The sequence below is a fragment of the Puma concolor genome, chromosome A1 (assembly GCF_028749965.1).
Source record: "Puma concolor isolate L17-30 chromosome A1, mPumCon1.1.hap2, whole genome shotgun sequence".
Classification (NCBI taxonomy): Eukaryota; Metazoa; Chordata; class Mammalia; order Carnivora; family Felidae; genus Puma; species Puma concolor.
In genome coordinates this window covers 240,390,962-240,406,076 of record NC_141667.1, presented here as the reverse complement: position 1 = coordinate 240,406,076, position 15,115 = coordinate 240,390,962, and the positions used below count along the sequence as shown (strand labels likewise).

Below are 15,115 nucleotides of genomic sequence, written 5' to 3'. Positions count from 1 at the left end.
AGAGAAAAATATTAATGTACTTTTAAATTTTTTCCAAAATAAAGAGTTAACCAAAACAACAAAGGAAATATAATATGGTAGGGGCGCCTGGGTGGCTTAGTCAGTTAAGCATCTGACTTCGGCTCAGGTCATGATCTCTCTGTCTGTGAACTGAAAGCCCCGTGTCGGGCTCTGTGCTGACAGCTCAGAGCCTGGAGCCTGTTTCAGATTCTGTGTGTGTCTCTCTCTCTGCCCCTCCCCTGCTCATGTCCTGTCTCTGTCTCAAAAATAAATAAACGTTAAAAAAAAAAATTAATTAAATAAATAAATAAATAAATAAATAAATAAATAAATAAATAAAATATGGCCAAATAACAGTGATTATCCCCGGACAGTGGGTTGATGGGTCAACTCTACTATAGGAAAATGTCTTCCTCTTATAAATGGCAGGGTGACAGTTATTTCTCTCTTTCTCTTTCAAGTTTCATGGGTAAAACTGAGAGACTTCTAGCTTTGGGTCTGCCCCCTCACCTGCTGTATAGCCTTAAACTGACCACATCATCTTTCTGGGTCTCCGTTAATTCAACTGTGCAAAGAGTCCTGTGGGCTAGATAGTCCCTACGACCGTGTAGACCACGGTTCCCTGGATGGTGCTGAGAGAAACGGGAATTCAGCAAAGGGAGAGCCCCGCTTGTGCTGGAAAAGGCCACAGCGATGAATCATGGCAGAAGTGGGGCGGGAGTGGGTAGACACGGCTGGGCTGGCGGGGAGTGCAAAGCCAGCGAGTGAAGCCAGTGTGGGAGAGAGTCGCACAGCTTGGTGGTAGTTGCCTCTTGGGTAAAGAGGCAAACACGGCTGGAGCAGGCGGGCTGTGCGGGAACGAGAGAGATAACGGAGTCTGGTACGTTAAGTGGAGATCAGACGGCGGGAAGAAGACGCGAGTGGATACCAAGGCTGACTGTCACCTTTTAGGAAAGAGATACTGGGTCAAAGAGACTATTAGAAGAATCTAGATGGAGAGCAGGGTGTTAGCACTGAAAAGACAAGGATGTGAAAGCTACACAGGAGAAAAAAATAGGAACTGGGGAAAGTATTCATTGGTGACTGAAGTAGAGATTATAGTCAAAGAGAAGTCAACGACAGAGGTCTCAACTTTTTTTGATGAACCCTCCCAGACCTTCTTGAGAGAAAGCGAGAGGAAAAAGGAGAGACAGAGCACACGTTTCATGTTGCAGGAGGAAGAGTTCTGAAACTACCAGTGAAATCCTGAAGGAAGGGCAGGCTGCATCTCTGCTGACTTGAGTCCTCTTTCTACTGGAGATCTCAGGAACCTTGGCCCAAAAGGTGGAGACCAAATATGGCAGACTGGAACCAAGCACACAGGACTTCGGAACACGTCGCCAGACACAGGAGGGGGCCTCTTATGTGAACACTTCCAGCCAAAAACACTGGAGGAACAGTGAGGACCCCAGAGCAGCAGTCGAATGAACCACGTGGCGTCCAGGGAGAAGGAGGAGGTGACAGGGGCACACACACTTTCCAGAAGCCTCCTCTAAGGCCCTGGAGGCTGATGGCTGCCACAGAAGCCGATCCGCTCCAGTGCACCCCACTCATGGGGCCCCACCTGGGCCTTCTAGATGCCAAACGCCACTAGCTTTACAACGGCCCTCTGCGCAGTAAAAGCTTTCATAAACCCAACGAAATTGCTTTAAACTTACATTGAATGTTTACTTGTTGGCCGGAGAAATGTCGGTGCCGTTAATCATTTGTTTTGAAACAACCTTTACTTCTGCCCAAGGTAATTCTTCTAATGTCGTGACTGACCGGATAGATATCAAAGCCACAAGAGCACACGCCTTGCACAGGTCAGAGCAAACCTCCTCTGTGTGATTACCGCTAAGGCTGGCGAGAGGGCGACGCCGTCCCCGTGAAGCTCCCTGAAACCCTGCTCTCCAGCCACCTCACACACTTCCCAGACCGATGACACACAGCACTGTGGTTCAGCCCCCTTCCCTTGTGTGCCCACCACGGGCCGGGCGCTTGACGTTCTTTCTGGTCTGCAGCACAACTCCTACCGCGGGACTGATGGTTACCCAAAGCATAGAGATGAAGAACCATGGGCTCAGACAAGTAAGTTGTTAGCCTGTGGTGATGGCCAGCGGGACACGTGGTTATGTTCTGGTCTCCTGACCAAACCCATCGCCTGACTTACCGAGATCCTTTCCTCCTTACTAACAGAAGCCCGGTTCTATCAGGGGCAGCCATGTGCCCAGCTAAGTACCCATTTCCAAGGCTGCTTTAACCTCTTGTGGCCAAGTGACTAGGTTCTGGCAGGTGAGGCGTGGAGGAACGCGCCTCAAGGAAGAGCCAGCGCCAGATGGGCATCTTTGCTGCTGTGCTCCTGCCTCCTGCAAGCATCGCTGACTGGAGAGGTGCCAGCTGGTGCACCGGAGCTAGAAGGCTTGAATTGTGGAGAACAGAACCCAAGAGGGGAGGAGCTTGGGTCCTTGAGGACACTGCAGAACCACCAAGCTGGCCGTGTCCGACCAACCTCCAGCCTTCATCATGTCCCCTATGGCTATTAAGCTCTGTAGCTAGGGATCTGTCACCAGCAGCTCAATTCGATTCCCAAATCATACTCCGAGCAAGCTCCGTCTGAACTGAAATCCAGTCTGTCCAACTCTAATAGCTGGAGATCTCTGCTGAGCCTTCACCGTTTAGCCACAGCTATGCTAGATGCTCGGGGTAAGGGGGAGGGCATAAAGAATGGCATCAAGGGAAGAGAAACTTCCTACGGTTTCCCATATCTCCAGGAAAGACATCAAGTACACTTACAAAAATTCAAATTGTTGCGCGGAAAGATGAGTCAATTATACAAAATCACAAATCTGAAAAACAATTATGAAAAACATCTCCCTTCCCAATATACTTACTAAAGAAAATTCTAAAAATCAAAGATGAGTAGAACTTCCATAAAACTTGCATGATGAACGTATTCTGCGTTAAACTTGAGAACTACGAAACCCTGGTGGTAAATGAATGTTAACACCAAAACAAGGAGCAGCTGGGTAGTGACTATGATAATGAATGTGGTTTTTTTGTCGTTAAGTTTGAAATTTATAATAACTGCATGAAAAGTTAAAGGACGGAAAAAAAACCCTCAATTTCCTTGTTGAGTTATCTCACAACGGGTTGGCAATGACAGGGACAGTTTAGGGAGCCCTGAACGGACTGCACGCAAACATCAGATTCGGATGTCGGAGCCACTTCCTAGGACCCACTCTACCGAGTTCAACGCAGAGCTGAGGTTGCAGGCAGTGGCTGCGCCTTCGTCACCATCCGGGCCCCTCAGGAAGGGCTCATATCCAAGGCCCACTCCTCACCAAATGAATCCAATCTCTAATGCTGGGGCTTGGGCAGCAGTACTTTTCCAACGTTCCCAAATTGGAAACCCACTGGGCGCAGGGAAAAGGAGGACCGTAGAATTATTCCACACCCTCTGTAGCACTTGCCGTATCTCCGGCACTTGCCGGGGGAAAGCGCTATGCAACAGAACATATTAAAATGCTCACTGATCACCTACTAGGGTGGCGTGAGCCATCTAACGGCCACAGCCATATTTGTAACGGCAAATAACCATCCCGGTAGGAAACTGCTGGTTTTAGGTAAACAATTATTTGTGACTCCCAACATTCTTCACATTATGGCACATATGGAAAACACGAATAGTTGTACCGCATGCTTGGATAAAGGGGAAAGGTTGTGCAAAGAGGAGGCCAGGACCGGGGCCCCTGAGGGCAGCCAGACCCAACACCTGCGCAAACTCGTAGCCCGTCATTTCTAAAACCCAGCCAGAGAGCTCCGCTCGGCACACAACACACTGTGAGGCACACACCAAGCTGAACGTCCAGATGTTGCTGCCCTGGGCTTGTTATGGCCTGTCCTTCTCCCCAGAGGGCAGGCCTCGCCGACCTGTCAGCCAACTACTCTCCAGGACGACAAGTTCCCAAGTCGGCTAGCAGGTGGGCCACGCACCGGGAGGAGAGACATGATGTTCCTCAAGAGATGTATTTTGGTCTTGATGTACTAAACTCTGCATCCTGTTTTAAGAGGAAGATGGACCAGGGCACCGGGGGGCTCAGTTGGTTGAGCATCCGACTTCGGCCCAGGTCATGATCCCGCACTTCGTGGGTTCGAGCCCCGTGTCGGGCTCTCTGCTGATGGCTCAGAGCCCGCAGCCTGCTTCGGATTCTGTGTCTCCCTCTCTCTCTGCCCCTCCCCCACTCACACTCTGTCTCGGTCTCCCCCCAAAATAAGTAAATGGTAAAAAAAAAAAAAAAAAAAAGAAAAGAAAAAAAAAAGAGGGCGATAGATCCGATCTCAGACACTTAAATAAGGGCCTCCCCTCAAAATATGGCAGTTTTCCGCTACTTACGTCTGCAAAACTGTCACCACTGTCTATTACCACACGCCTACCGCCACTGTTAAGAATGCAGAACAAACCACCAACCTGACAAACAGAGGTGTCATTTTGTAGGAGTCGCAGAACTCATTGTTGGCAGGGTTGGAAACAGAAAGACAGTTTAAAAAATGTTTAAAAGAAACTTGACAAAATAGAAACCGTCGGAATTTGCCAGTTGTCCGAATCCTTCCGTTTCTAGAATGTTTTCTGAGTCAATCAGGGATATCTATGGAGGTTTATGCAAAAGGCTGTTCATCACAGCGTTAACTGAACGAGGAGCCATCACACCGAGGCGGCTCCTGTGCCTCCATCGATGCGAGCAAAGCAAACCCGTGCCCGTGATGCCGCCAGGAGAGGGAATCGGAACCTGAGGACAACTGACCATCCAGAGCCGGCCGGGCTTTCCCGAACAAGGTAACCGCTGAAGTGTGGCCACGCAAATACTCCTCTTGCTCTGCTTCTGCGTCTTCCCCCACGAAAGTCTCTCCCTGAGCACCCGTCGGTGGAGCACTCGTAGCCACTTCCGAGTTGCGGCCGCCAACCGGAGTCGTCTTTGCTCGGGTCAGCTTCCAAAATGTTTAACGTGCTTCGGTTACCCGTGCACACCATTTATTTACAATGAGCTATAAAACTTCCATTTGGACAGTGGAATATGATACAGGTGTGGAAAATGGAAACGTTTATAACGAATCATCCGTCCCTCCGTTCAAACAGCAGATGTTTTTGAGAGTTTGCAGTCTTAGGTCCAGGAGAATGAAGACCAGAACAAAACCACTGCCTAACGGGGCTTAACTCTGAAGAGACAAACGGATATTACACAACATACGCAACGAAACACTCAGGAACAAATTGTGAAAAACGCTATGAAGGGAAATTGCTGGAATGACAGAGAATAAAACAGAGGGATCTGGTTTAGACTAGGGGGGTCAGAAATTACTTTTCTGAATCTGTGACAGCAAGACAAGGCTTCAAAAGGAGTAGGCAGTTCTCAGGCCAGACAGGGCCAGTGCTGGGAAGCGGGAGGGAAGGCAGTGAAGCCCGCGGGGCCACAGCACCAACTGCAGGACACGGGGTGTGACCGGAGGCTGGGACACGGCCCTGCCTGCGGCTCAGGAATTCATCCCAAGTGCAGTGGAAAGGTTTCGAGAAGGAAATGACAGGATCTTTTCCTTTTCAGAATGACTACGGGGAGGGTTCTGTGCAGGGAACAGATGAGGAGGGGCCGGGAGGTACCGTAGGCAGTACCATCAGGCAGAGGCGGAGGCTTGGCAGGTGGGGGGACGGGGCGGGGGAGGGTGAACACGCAGGGCACAGTCTGGCAGGGAACTGACTGGCCGCGACGATGGGTAAGGAGGGTGAGAAGAGACAGATTATACACGTATGCTTTTTGTAAAGGAAGAAGTGGGATCATCCTGCAAATACTGTTTTTCCGACCTGGCACGTCCCTCCTTTCCTTAAATTCCTTTAGTCGGAAAAAAACTTGGTCACTTTTATACCAAAATGTTCAGAGTGATCATATCTGAGCTGACAGAACTACAAGCAATTTTTCTTTTCTTCTTACACTCTTCTGTAGTTTTCAAGCTTCCACAACGAACACATACTACTTTCAAAACTAGGGGGAGGCCTGTGTGGTGTGTTGGGGGGGAGGGTATAAAACAAGGGTATGATGTGCTTGTGTCTTGTCAAATGAATTTTAAATAGCCGACTTTAATAAAATATACAGTTTATCTTTCGCAAGGCCACATTTAATTTGAGAGGCAAAGGCAAAAAAAAAAAAAAAAAAAAGAGGGGGAAAGCAAGGAACTGCTACACCCAAAAGCCATTGTAATACAATTTCCTGTCACATTACTGGCATTCCTAAACTTAAGTGTTTCTTTTTTCCTTCTCCTCTTATTGACATTTCTGGGCAGTACCGGGTGGGTGTTGGTAACCCTGAAAAGTGGTTCCCTTCCCAGAGGAAGGGACAAGGAGGAAATGTGCATGTTATCTAAACTCCTTTTTTCATTAGCAAAACCCCTGCATTACAGAGAAAGGATCTCGAGGCAGGGCTTGTCACCAGGATAAAGAACAGCACTTCGGGGTTAACACTTCTCTAGGTCGACGTCTGGCGCTTTCCGGAGGACGCCTCCCGTCCGAGCGAAACACGCTACGAGGCCGGGTGGTGTTTGTCCTCTTCCAGCCCCGACGAGTCCCGAGTCGGCGAGGGCTCTGTGCGGCCGGCCCAGGGGGAACCGCCTCTGCAAAGCGGCCCGGCTGCACCCACGGCGCGTGCGCAAACTCGCCCCGCGCGCACGGCCCTGGGCACCGGGACGCCCGGCGGACGCAGCCCCCAGAGGCCAAGTGCAACGACAGCGTGACCACCTGGCCGCACAACGCTAGGCATCGAGCCCCCGCGTAACTATGGAGGTCCGAGTAGGACCAGCTGGAGCCCAGGAGGAAGACTCAAGCCGCTGCAGGAGGGCTCTGAACTGAACCGTACCGCCAGGTGCCCGGATCCAGGCAGGGGAAGGTGGAAGCCGGTGTCAGCAGCCAACAGAAAAGCTGGAAAAGCCCCCGGAACACGCGAAGCAGAAGGTGCGGGCGGCGGCGGCCAGGCCAGGGATCCGGGGCCGGCGCGTACAGTGGGCGGGGCGTCCCTGGAGAGGATCGGATGGGGCCTGTGGCCGGTGGGCGAGGGGTCCTGGGGACAGGAAGGGCTGAGCAAGTGCCGCCAGCCCCAGAGAGCAAGAGGGCACAAGGGAAAGGAAAGGGCCAAGTCACGGAGCAGAAACGCCCACCAGGACCGGGCGCACAGGAGCCAACACAGAAAATGGCCAGCAACACGCACACTGCAAGTTAAAGCCAGAGCTCTGCATGACCACACTAAGGGAACACTGAAGTCTGTCCTCTCCAGTGTGTGTCATAAGCACGTCTAACAACCCTTACCGAAGATACAAGGTCAGTAGGAGCTGGGGGCGGAGGGGAGGGGGGCAAAAGAGAGACCTCCAATCACGTACCACAGTTTCCTGGGCAGTACTGGGGTCCATGGGAATGCATCTCGAATGTTCGCTGTGTAGTTTCAGCGAGGTTAGCTGTGCAAGTGCTTGGAGCAGTACTTGGCCAGGAGGTAGGGGTCCACACCAGTGTCTGCCCTTTGTCCCTGAGGCCCCCAGGCCCCCCAGGCCTCGCCCCTGTGCAGCGCCACTCTTGTGGCAAAAGGACCAGGGTCCCAGAAGAACTTGTGGAATGGGTTGAGAAACCTGATTTTTCTACACTTTTTGGCTTGAGAATGCAAAGAAATTCACTCCCCCCCCTTTTCCTATTAACCAGATCACCTCAGATTTATTTGGTGCTGTGATCATTATTCTCAGGAAACCTGCCTCTGAATATACAGCCTGACCGTGGGCTTTTTTTCTTAGGCCACATTTGGTGTAATCAATCAATGTGTTTGTTTACATTTCTTCGTACCTTCATTCCAATAAAGATTTAAGTCACTTAAACATTCGCAATAAAGTGAGGAAAAACTGGATTAAGTCAGGATTAGGAAATTGATGCTAACGCAGAAATTCAGGCCTAGAAGAATATAGCGATAAAAAGCCAGGGCCCTAAAAGAGTCTTGGAAGCTGCCAGACTTGGCAACCCTCACAGGGGATCGACAAGGGAGGTGCTTGAAGGTCAGGATATGGGGCGGTCCCCAGAGAAAGTGCACGTGCTAAATGCTCCAGAGAAGCAAAAAATGTCTCCTGGTACTCGCTTCTGAGAGAAAGTTCTCATCGAAGTCTTCCTCTGGAGGACACAAGGTGATACCATGCTTAGCTGTTCTATGGAGCGCAGGCTACTACTGAACAGGAACCTTGCCACCGCGAGGCCCCCATGCCATCCGTCCATCCGTGCGCCCCGAGAAGCCTGGAGTGTGGCGAGCCTGCCCTGTCAGACGCTTCCACCTGCTGACCCGCCGCAATTCAGTAAGAACACACAAATCACATGCTTCTGAGACGCTTCCACCTGCTGACCCGCCGCAATTCAGTAAGAACACACAAATCACATGCTTCTGAGAAGCAGATGTGTCACGCGTATTCACATCATTGCAACATCAAATTAGTGGTTTTTAAAAATTTGTCAGGAGGGACACCTGGATGGCTCACACAGTTAAGTGTCCGACTCTTGATTTTGGCTCAGGTCGCGATCCCACGGTCGTGGGAACAAGCCCTGTGTCAGCCTCTGTGCTGACAGCACAGAGCCTGCTTGGGACCCTCTCTTTCCCTCTCTCTGTCCCTCCCCCCTCTCAAAATAAATAAATATTAAAAAATAAATAATTACATTAAAATCTGTCAGGGAGAAAAGAGGGAAAAACCTGGTAATATCATCACTTGACAAAAATGAACTATTGGGACCTCATGAAGATAAAAAGCTTCTGTACCACAAAGGAAACAATCAACAAAACTAAAAGGCAACCAACGGAATGGGAAAAGATATTTGCAAATGACATATCAGACAAAGGGCTAGTATCCAAAATCTGTAAAGAGCTCACCAAACTCCACACCCGAAAAACAAATAATCCAGTGAAGAAAGGGGCAGAAAACATGAATAGACACTTCTCTAAAGAAGACATCCAGATGGCCAACAGGCACATGAGAAGATGCTCAATGTCGCTCCTCATCAGGGACATACAAATCAAATCCACACTCAGCTATCACCTCACACCAGTCAGAGTGGCCAAAATGAACAAATCAGGAGACTATAGATGCTAGAGAGGATGTGGACAAACGGGAACCCTCTTGCACTGCTGGTGGGAATGCAAACTGGTGCAGCCGCTCTGGAAAACAGTGTGGAGGTTCCTCAAAAAATTAAAAATAGATCTACTCTACAACCCAGCAATAGCACTGCTAGGAATTTACCCAAGGGACACAGGAGTGCTGATGCACAGGGGCACCCGTACCCCAACGTTTATAGCAGCACTTTCAACAATAGCCAAATCATGGAAAGAGCCTCAATGTCCATCAACTGATGAATGGATAAAGAAATTGTGGTTTATGTACACAATGGAATACTACGCAGCAATGAGAAATAATGAAATATGGCCTTTTGTAGCAACATGGATGGAACTGGAGAGTGTGATGCTAAGTGAAATAAGTCATATAGAGAAAGACAGATACCATATGTTTTCACTCTTACGTGGATCCTGAGAAACTTAACAGAAGACCATGGGGGACGGGAAGGGGGAAAAAAAAAGGTTAGAGAGGGAGGGAGCCAAAACATAAGAGACTCTTAAAAACTAAGAACAAACTGAGGGTTGATGGGGGGTGGGGGAGAGGGGAAAGTGGATGATGGGCATTGAGGAGGGCACCTGTTGGGATGAGCACTGGGTGTTGTATGGAAACCAATTTGACAATAAATTTCATATTAAAAAAATACCTATCATCACTTGAAACCATTAAGAGTACAAGAAAAACTGAAACCAAATTTTATAAGATAAAGTAAATGCTAAATTTAATTACCAATGCCAATATTAAAAGTATCCAATGATACAAAACATGACACTCATAACCAAAAAACTTATCTTTACAATTCCTTAAATCTAAATTGATCTGTTTCTAGAGAGAGAGAAAGAGAGCATTTCTGTGCAAGCAAGGGAGGGGCAGAGGGAGAGGGAGAGAGGCTCAGTCCTAAGACCCTGGGATCATCACCTGAGCTAGAATCAAGAGGCCGACGCTTAACGAACTGAGCCACCCCGGCACCCCTTAAATCTATATTTAAAGAACAGGGGCGCCAGGGTGGCTTAGTCAATTGAGCGTCCACTCTTAATTTCAGCTCAGGTCATAATCCCAGGGTCCTGGGATCAAGTTCCTCGTCGGATCCTGTGCTGAGCGTGAAGCCTGCTTGAGATTCTCTCTTGCTCCCCCCTCCCCTGCTCGTGTTCTCTCTCTAAAAAAAAAAAAAAAAGAAAAAGAAAAAAAGAACAGCTCCTTGCATAAGAAATATTAATCTATTGGCCTTTTTTTGTATAGAAATTTTCAAAAGCCTTTAGTAATGTATGTGTGAAATATTTTAGACACTATCATTTGACATATACACTATATCATTACACAGAAAATAGTCTTTCTAGAAATTTCCATTTAAAGATGTTTCAATTAAAAACATACCCAGGAGCGCCTGGCTGGCATGCAACTCTTGCTCTTGGGATCGTGAGTTTGAGCCCCACATTGGGTGCAGAGATAACTTAAATTAAAAAAATAATTTTTTGAAACGTATACCCAGTACATGCTAGTTACATGGGTGTAATTCACTGGGTGAAATTCACCCAGCTGGACACTTAGGAATCATGTACTTCTCTTATGTAAATTTTGTTTTATTATGAAAAGCCTAAAAGAAACACTCCCTTATAAACATTCAGGCAAATATTTCCAGTTAGTCTCAGGTCAAGTAAAATGGGGAAAAATGTGTGCGCATGCACATACGATGGATAAAACGGTGCATATAAAAGTGTGTAAGACCTCGGGAAAACCTGGAGTTTACTGCCATTCTGATTAATATTAGGACTAAAAATGACACTTAAACTCAAAATACAAGAGAACATAACTGAACCTGCATTAAAAGGCAATATAGTAGGAGACAAAGGAAAAAGGAAAGCTGCAACACTAGAAGTCTCTGTGCCTATTACACTGGATCTGATCATCTGAGCTATGGGAGACCGAACTCTAGAGCAACTGTTGATCCTTTCCACGCATGCTACTTGGGTTCCCGTCAGGACTTTCTGACCGGAATTCTCTAAAAGCAAAATGCATCCTGTATACAGACCAAAAAACGGTCCAAAGTGGACTGTGAGGGTGAAGGCAGAACTGTTTTACTTTACAAAGTAACACTACACACTAAAGTGATTGAATTATTTCAGGAGCATTAAATACGGCAAATGGAGTCCTTTCTGCCAGCAATTAACATAAATTAAATGTTGATGGGAACTTCACTGGTGTCACGATCCTTAATTTTACTGTATTTGTATTTTACTGTCTTGGATACAGCACCGGCTCCATTATTTCTTGCACTGTAATTATCACTAATGGATTCTGCCATAATGAGATCCCACCTGTATTTTGGATTATTTGCTTCACTTGTTTCTTTTTACCACAGCTGAAACACAACTGCAAAGAACACCCTGCTCTGATTACCTCTTTTGTTTGCAAGCGATTTACAGAAGATTTTAGGCTTTGCTGTTGGGTTTCAGAAGTCTCTGCGATCTTACTGGTATTTCCCCAGGTCTGCTCCTTCCTACTTTCAAAACCATCAAGTTCTGTTTGTCAGGGGATAGCACTTGGCAGCGTGTTTAACTTCATATTTTCACAATGAGAAAGGTCATGCCTCTGCTGTCAGCTTCCACTGCTAAAACACTCGGCACCACATTATTCATGATCCTGTGCTTTATAAAAGCAACTTTCAACTCAACAATGCTTGCTTTACACAAGTTAATCCCAGTATATCCCAAAGTGTCAAGGAAGTGCCCTGCAAAATAGCACGATTAGTTTCACAAACATATCATCTGAAAAATGTAAATTCTCTAGCTCAGTTCTATGGTAATCACCTGCAACCAGAAGGCTGAGATTGCTTTTGGAAATAAGAGGGCATTGTTAGCCTTTTCCTGTGACTGTGAGGCCAGGAGTAGGTAATTAGGTTATTTCTAAGAAACTAAAAGTGCTCAAGCCATCTTGATATGCTTTGAGCATGAAATCTTACTAATTTTCCAAGGCAGCAAAAATGCCTAGCTTATTTCCATTTTCATGCAACTGTGACTTTTAAGATGACAGATGGTAACAAAGCATTAGCCTTCAGACGTCCCTTTAGAAGGCAATTACATTTTTACCAGTTCCATTTTACTAAAGACATTTTTACCTGGCCGGACACTAGTTCCATTTTACATGGTCCTGCCCCTCAACCTGGGTTTTACGTAGCTATACCAATCACGACAGGATCATAAATGCATAGCTGTCAGTTGTGTGCTTCTATGTTATTGGTACCACCTCCTTCCTTATTAAGGTGTCTCTTATTCTTAAGCAACCGAACAGTCAGACCACACGTGTTGCCACCAGTCTGATGACATCTCAAGCCTGCTCACTTCCCTAACATAGCCACATCTCCTCTACCAATATACACAGCAGGAGAAAACAGAGTTTAAGAAGATCAACCTTCCCCTTCACTAAGTAAAAAAATGCACAGACCAAAAACAAGGGAAGCCAGTGTCTTCCCCATGACCGTTCAGAATAAGCCCAAATAAACCCCAAAGAAAGGGCAAGTGTGAAAGCCCTTCACCCCCTTTACACGGACAGAACAGAGAATGCACGTGGTATGATTGCAGTAGAGTTCACAAGTGTCTGGATCCTGCCTGAAAAGGAAAAGCAGCCAAGAGACCCTTCTGGAGAGAAGGTGGAAAACAATACAATGGCACACCGGAAGGGCCTCGGATTTCGACCGGGAAACACTTTTCTTAGTAGCTAAGTCAGGGCCTTGGAGGGGCAGCCGCAGGACCTTTGGCTGCCTCCACTGTGCTCCGACGGCTGGCTTACTGTAACTGCCCCCACGGGAGCCTCGGGTGCACCCACCTGGTCGCATCCCGCGTTCACCAATTCCTGCAGCATCTGCCGGTTTACTTCTGCAGCTGCGGAAGTGCCCGATTCATTAGCGAAAGGCAACAGGGAGTATCTGATTTCTCTCAGGGCTTTCTGGTAAGGTCCGAACTTCGGGGTGGCTCTCGTCTGCTGCTGCCGGGCAGCATCCTTGCCCCCCAGGACTTTGGCGGCCAGGGGAGCGTCACTGTTTGGTCCCACCGGCAGGCCCTGAGCGGAAGACTTGGACGGCTGCTTTAAGCCCTCTCGGATCTCCTGCAGTCGCTGGCGGCTGTTTCCAGAATAAGTCGTGGCAGGAAAAGTCTTTGGCCTCATTGTTAGTCCAGTTTCCTTTTACCATAAATACAATCTTCTTAAAGTGTTTTATTATAAAAAAAAAAAAAAGAAAAAAGAAAAACTGTCAACAGTATCAGTTAGTTGTAAACATACTTTCAAAACAATTTCCTTTTGAAAATTTTCTTTCCTTCAATATTTGTAGTTCCTATGGAGAACCTAAAATTTTCCAGAGACTTCATTCCGAAGATCATCAGTATCTGAAAAAGCAAATGGAAAGAACATACTCATTGATGGTCTTCACATACTGTTGACAATACTTTTCAGAAACGGGCAATGATCTTGAAAATATCCCACTTGAAAGGATTAAGAAAGAACACATCACCTCTCAGAAATGATAAAAATACTGTTCAGCTCTAGTCGGCACCCATGACATCTAGGGCTGTCCCAAGATGTTTCCTGTAACATGTAATCTGTAATAAAGTAAATTTCCACAAGCTCATGTTACTTACAAATATGCACCTCAGAGTAAGAACAGTAAGTAGTATTAACGGATCGTTCACTCGAAATACTTCATTATAATATAATTTCACTTTGAAACTTGCAGCTTGAGTATTTAGGGTTAAACCTTCCACGTGAGGTCTTGGATTTCTGGCTTGTTCCTAATAACCACTCAGTTCGTAGCACACACCTTTGTCTCTTATCTCTGTGGCTTTACTAACCCTTCCCCCGACCTGCACCTGTGGTCCTTCCATGTCTTTGCAAAGTTTGCCGTCTAAAGCCCTCCCAGACTTCCTGAAAGACGCCACAAACGTGTCACATTAAAAGTGTCCTATATCGCAAGTGAAAGAAGTTCTAACACAATGTGTTATGAGACTTTGAAGGTAACAACTCCCTGGGTTTTTTTATAAAATGGTCACCTTCTTATCAGCATTTTGACCTAAATACCAAAATAAAAATATGTTTCTTGGAGACACTGATCCTTACGCGGACGGGGACTGGTAAAATCACGTGGGCGATTCCGTTGTCAGAGCGCACTGCGACCGTACCGACAAGCGGCTGTACCAGTAAAGGTGATCCGTGTGGATCGCCTAGCACACTTGAGCACAGAAACGGCCCCCACGCGCAGAGCCAGAGACCCCAAAGCCATTGCCGGTAGTGAACGAGACCTACCCCAGGCCTAATTGACTGAATACTCCGTTGTTGGTGCATTGGGAAAACAAGATGCTGCCCTTGGCAGCCAGCTCCCCCGGAAGCAGGATCTAGCTCAAGCCACTTGCCGGCTGGGTGACCTTGAGCGAGTCCTCTAACTCCCCGTGCGAGGCACAGCACGAAGCCTGGCAAGAGGGCGGTGGGGGGCGGCGAGAAAGAGCGCGCATGTGTCTGGCTCCGTAGCACTGGCGGCACAGCCAGTCTTGGGGGAACCGCGCCGTCTGCCGCTCGTGTGAGTACGGCTTATGTCGTCAGCTCTCGCGACCCGAGCGCGGGTGCCCACGGTGGCAAAAGAGAAGGCCTGCGCGGCCGCTGGGCTCACGCCCCAAGTGCCGGCGGGCCCGCTCCCTTTCCTTCCTGTTTTGCCCTCACTCCTTCCACTCCTTTTAGCCCATAGGACTCGGGGAGCAAACTGTAAAGGATAAGCATTTTGCATTTTAATCAGCAAAGAAAAACTGAGCACCCTTTAAAGGGAAAGGAGCAGCGGGATGTGAACTTTTTGTTTCAGCGAGGAATTTTAGAACTGTAAAATGGAAGTCTGCTTCACAGACACTTCCACGTCGAAGAAAAACTGATGGCCAGTATTTATCCGGGA

At 47.6% G+C, this 15,115-nt stretch overlaps 1 protein-coding gene across 4 annotated transcripts in view; it reads right to left on the bottom strand.

Annotated features, from left to right (window-relative positions):
- LATS2 (large tumor suppressor kinase 2) overlaps positions 1–15,115 on the bottom strand; it is a 78,620-nt gene that overhangs the window by 52,177 nt on the left and 11,328 nt on the right. Inside the window, exon 2 of one of the 4 annotated variants that reach the window (XM_086715254.1) lies at positions 13,012–13,568. The exons of 1 other annotated variant lie outside the window; for it this stretch is intronic. In XM_086715254.1, the coding sequence (XP_086571380.1) occupies positions 13,012–13,350 (339 nt within the window). In that variant the 5' untranslated portion in view covers positions 13,351–13,568. 2 more of the 4 variants (XM_086715256.1, XM_086715255.1) reach the window with 2 other exon arrangements.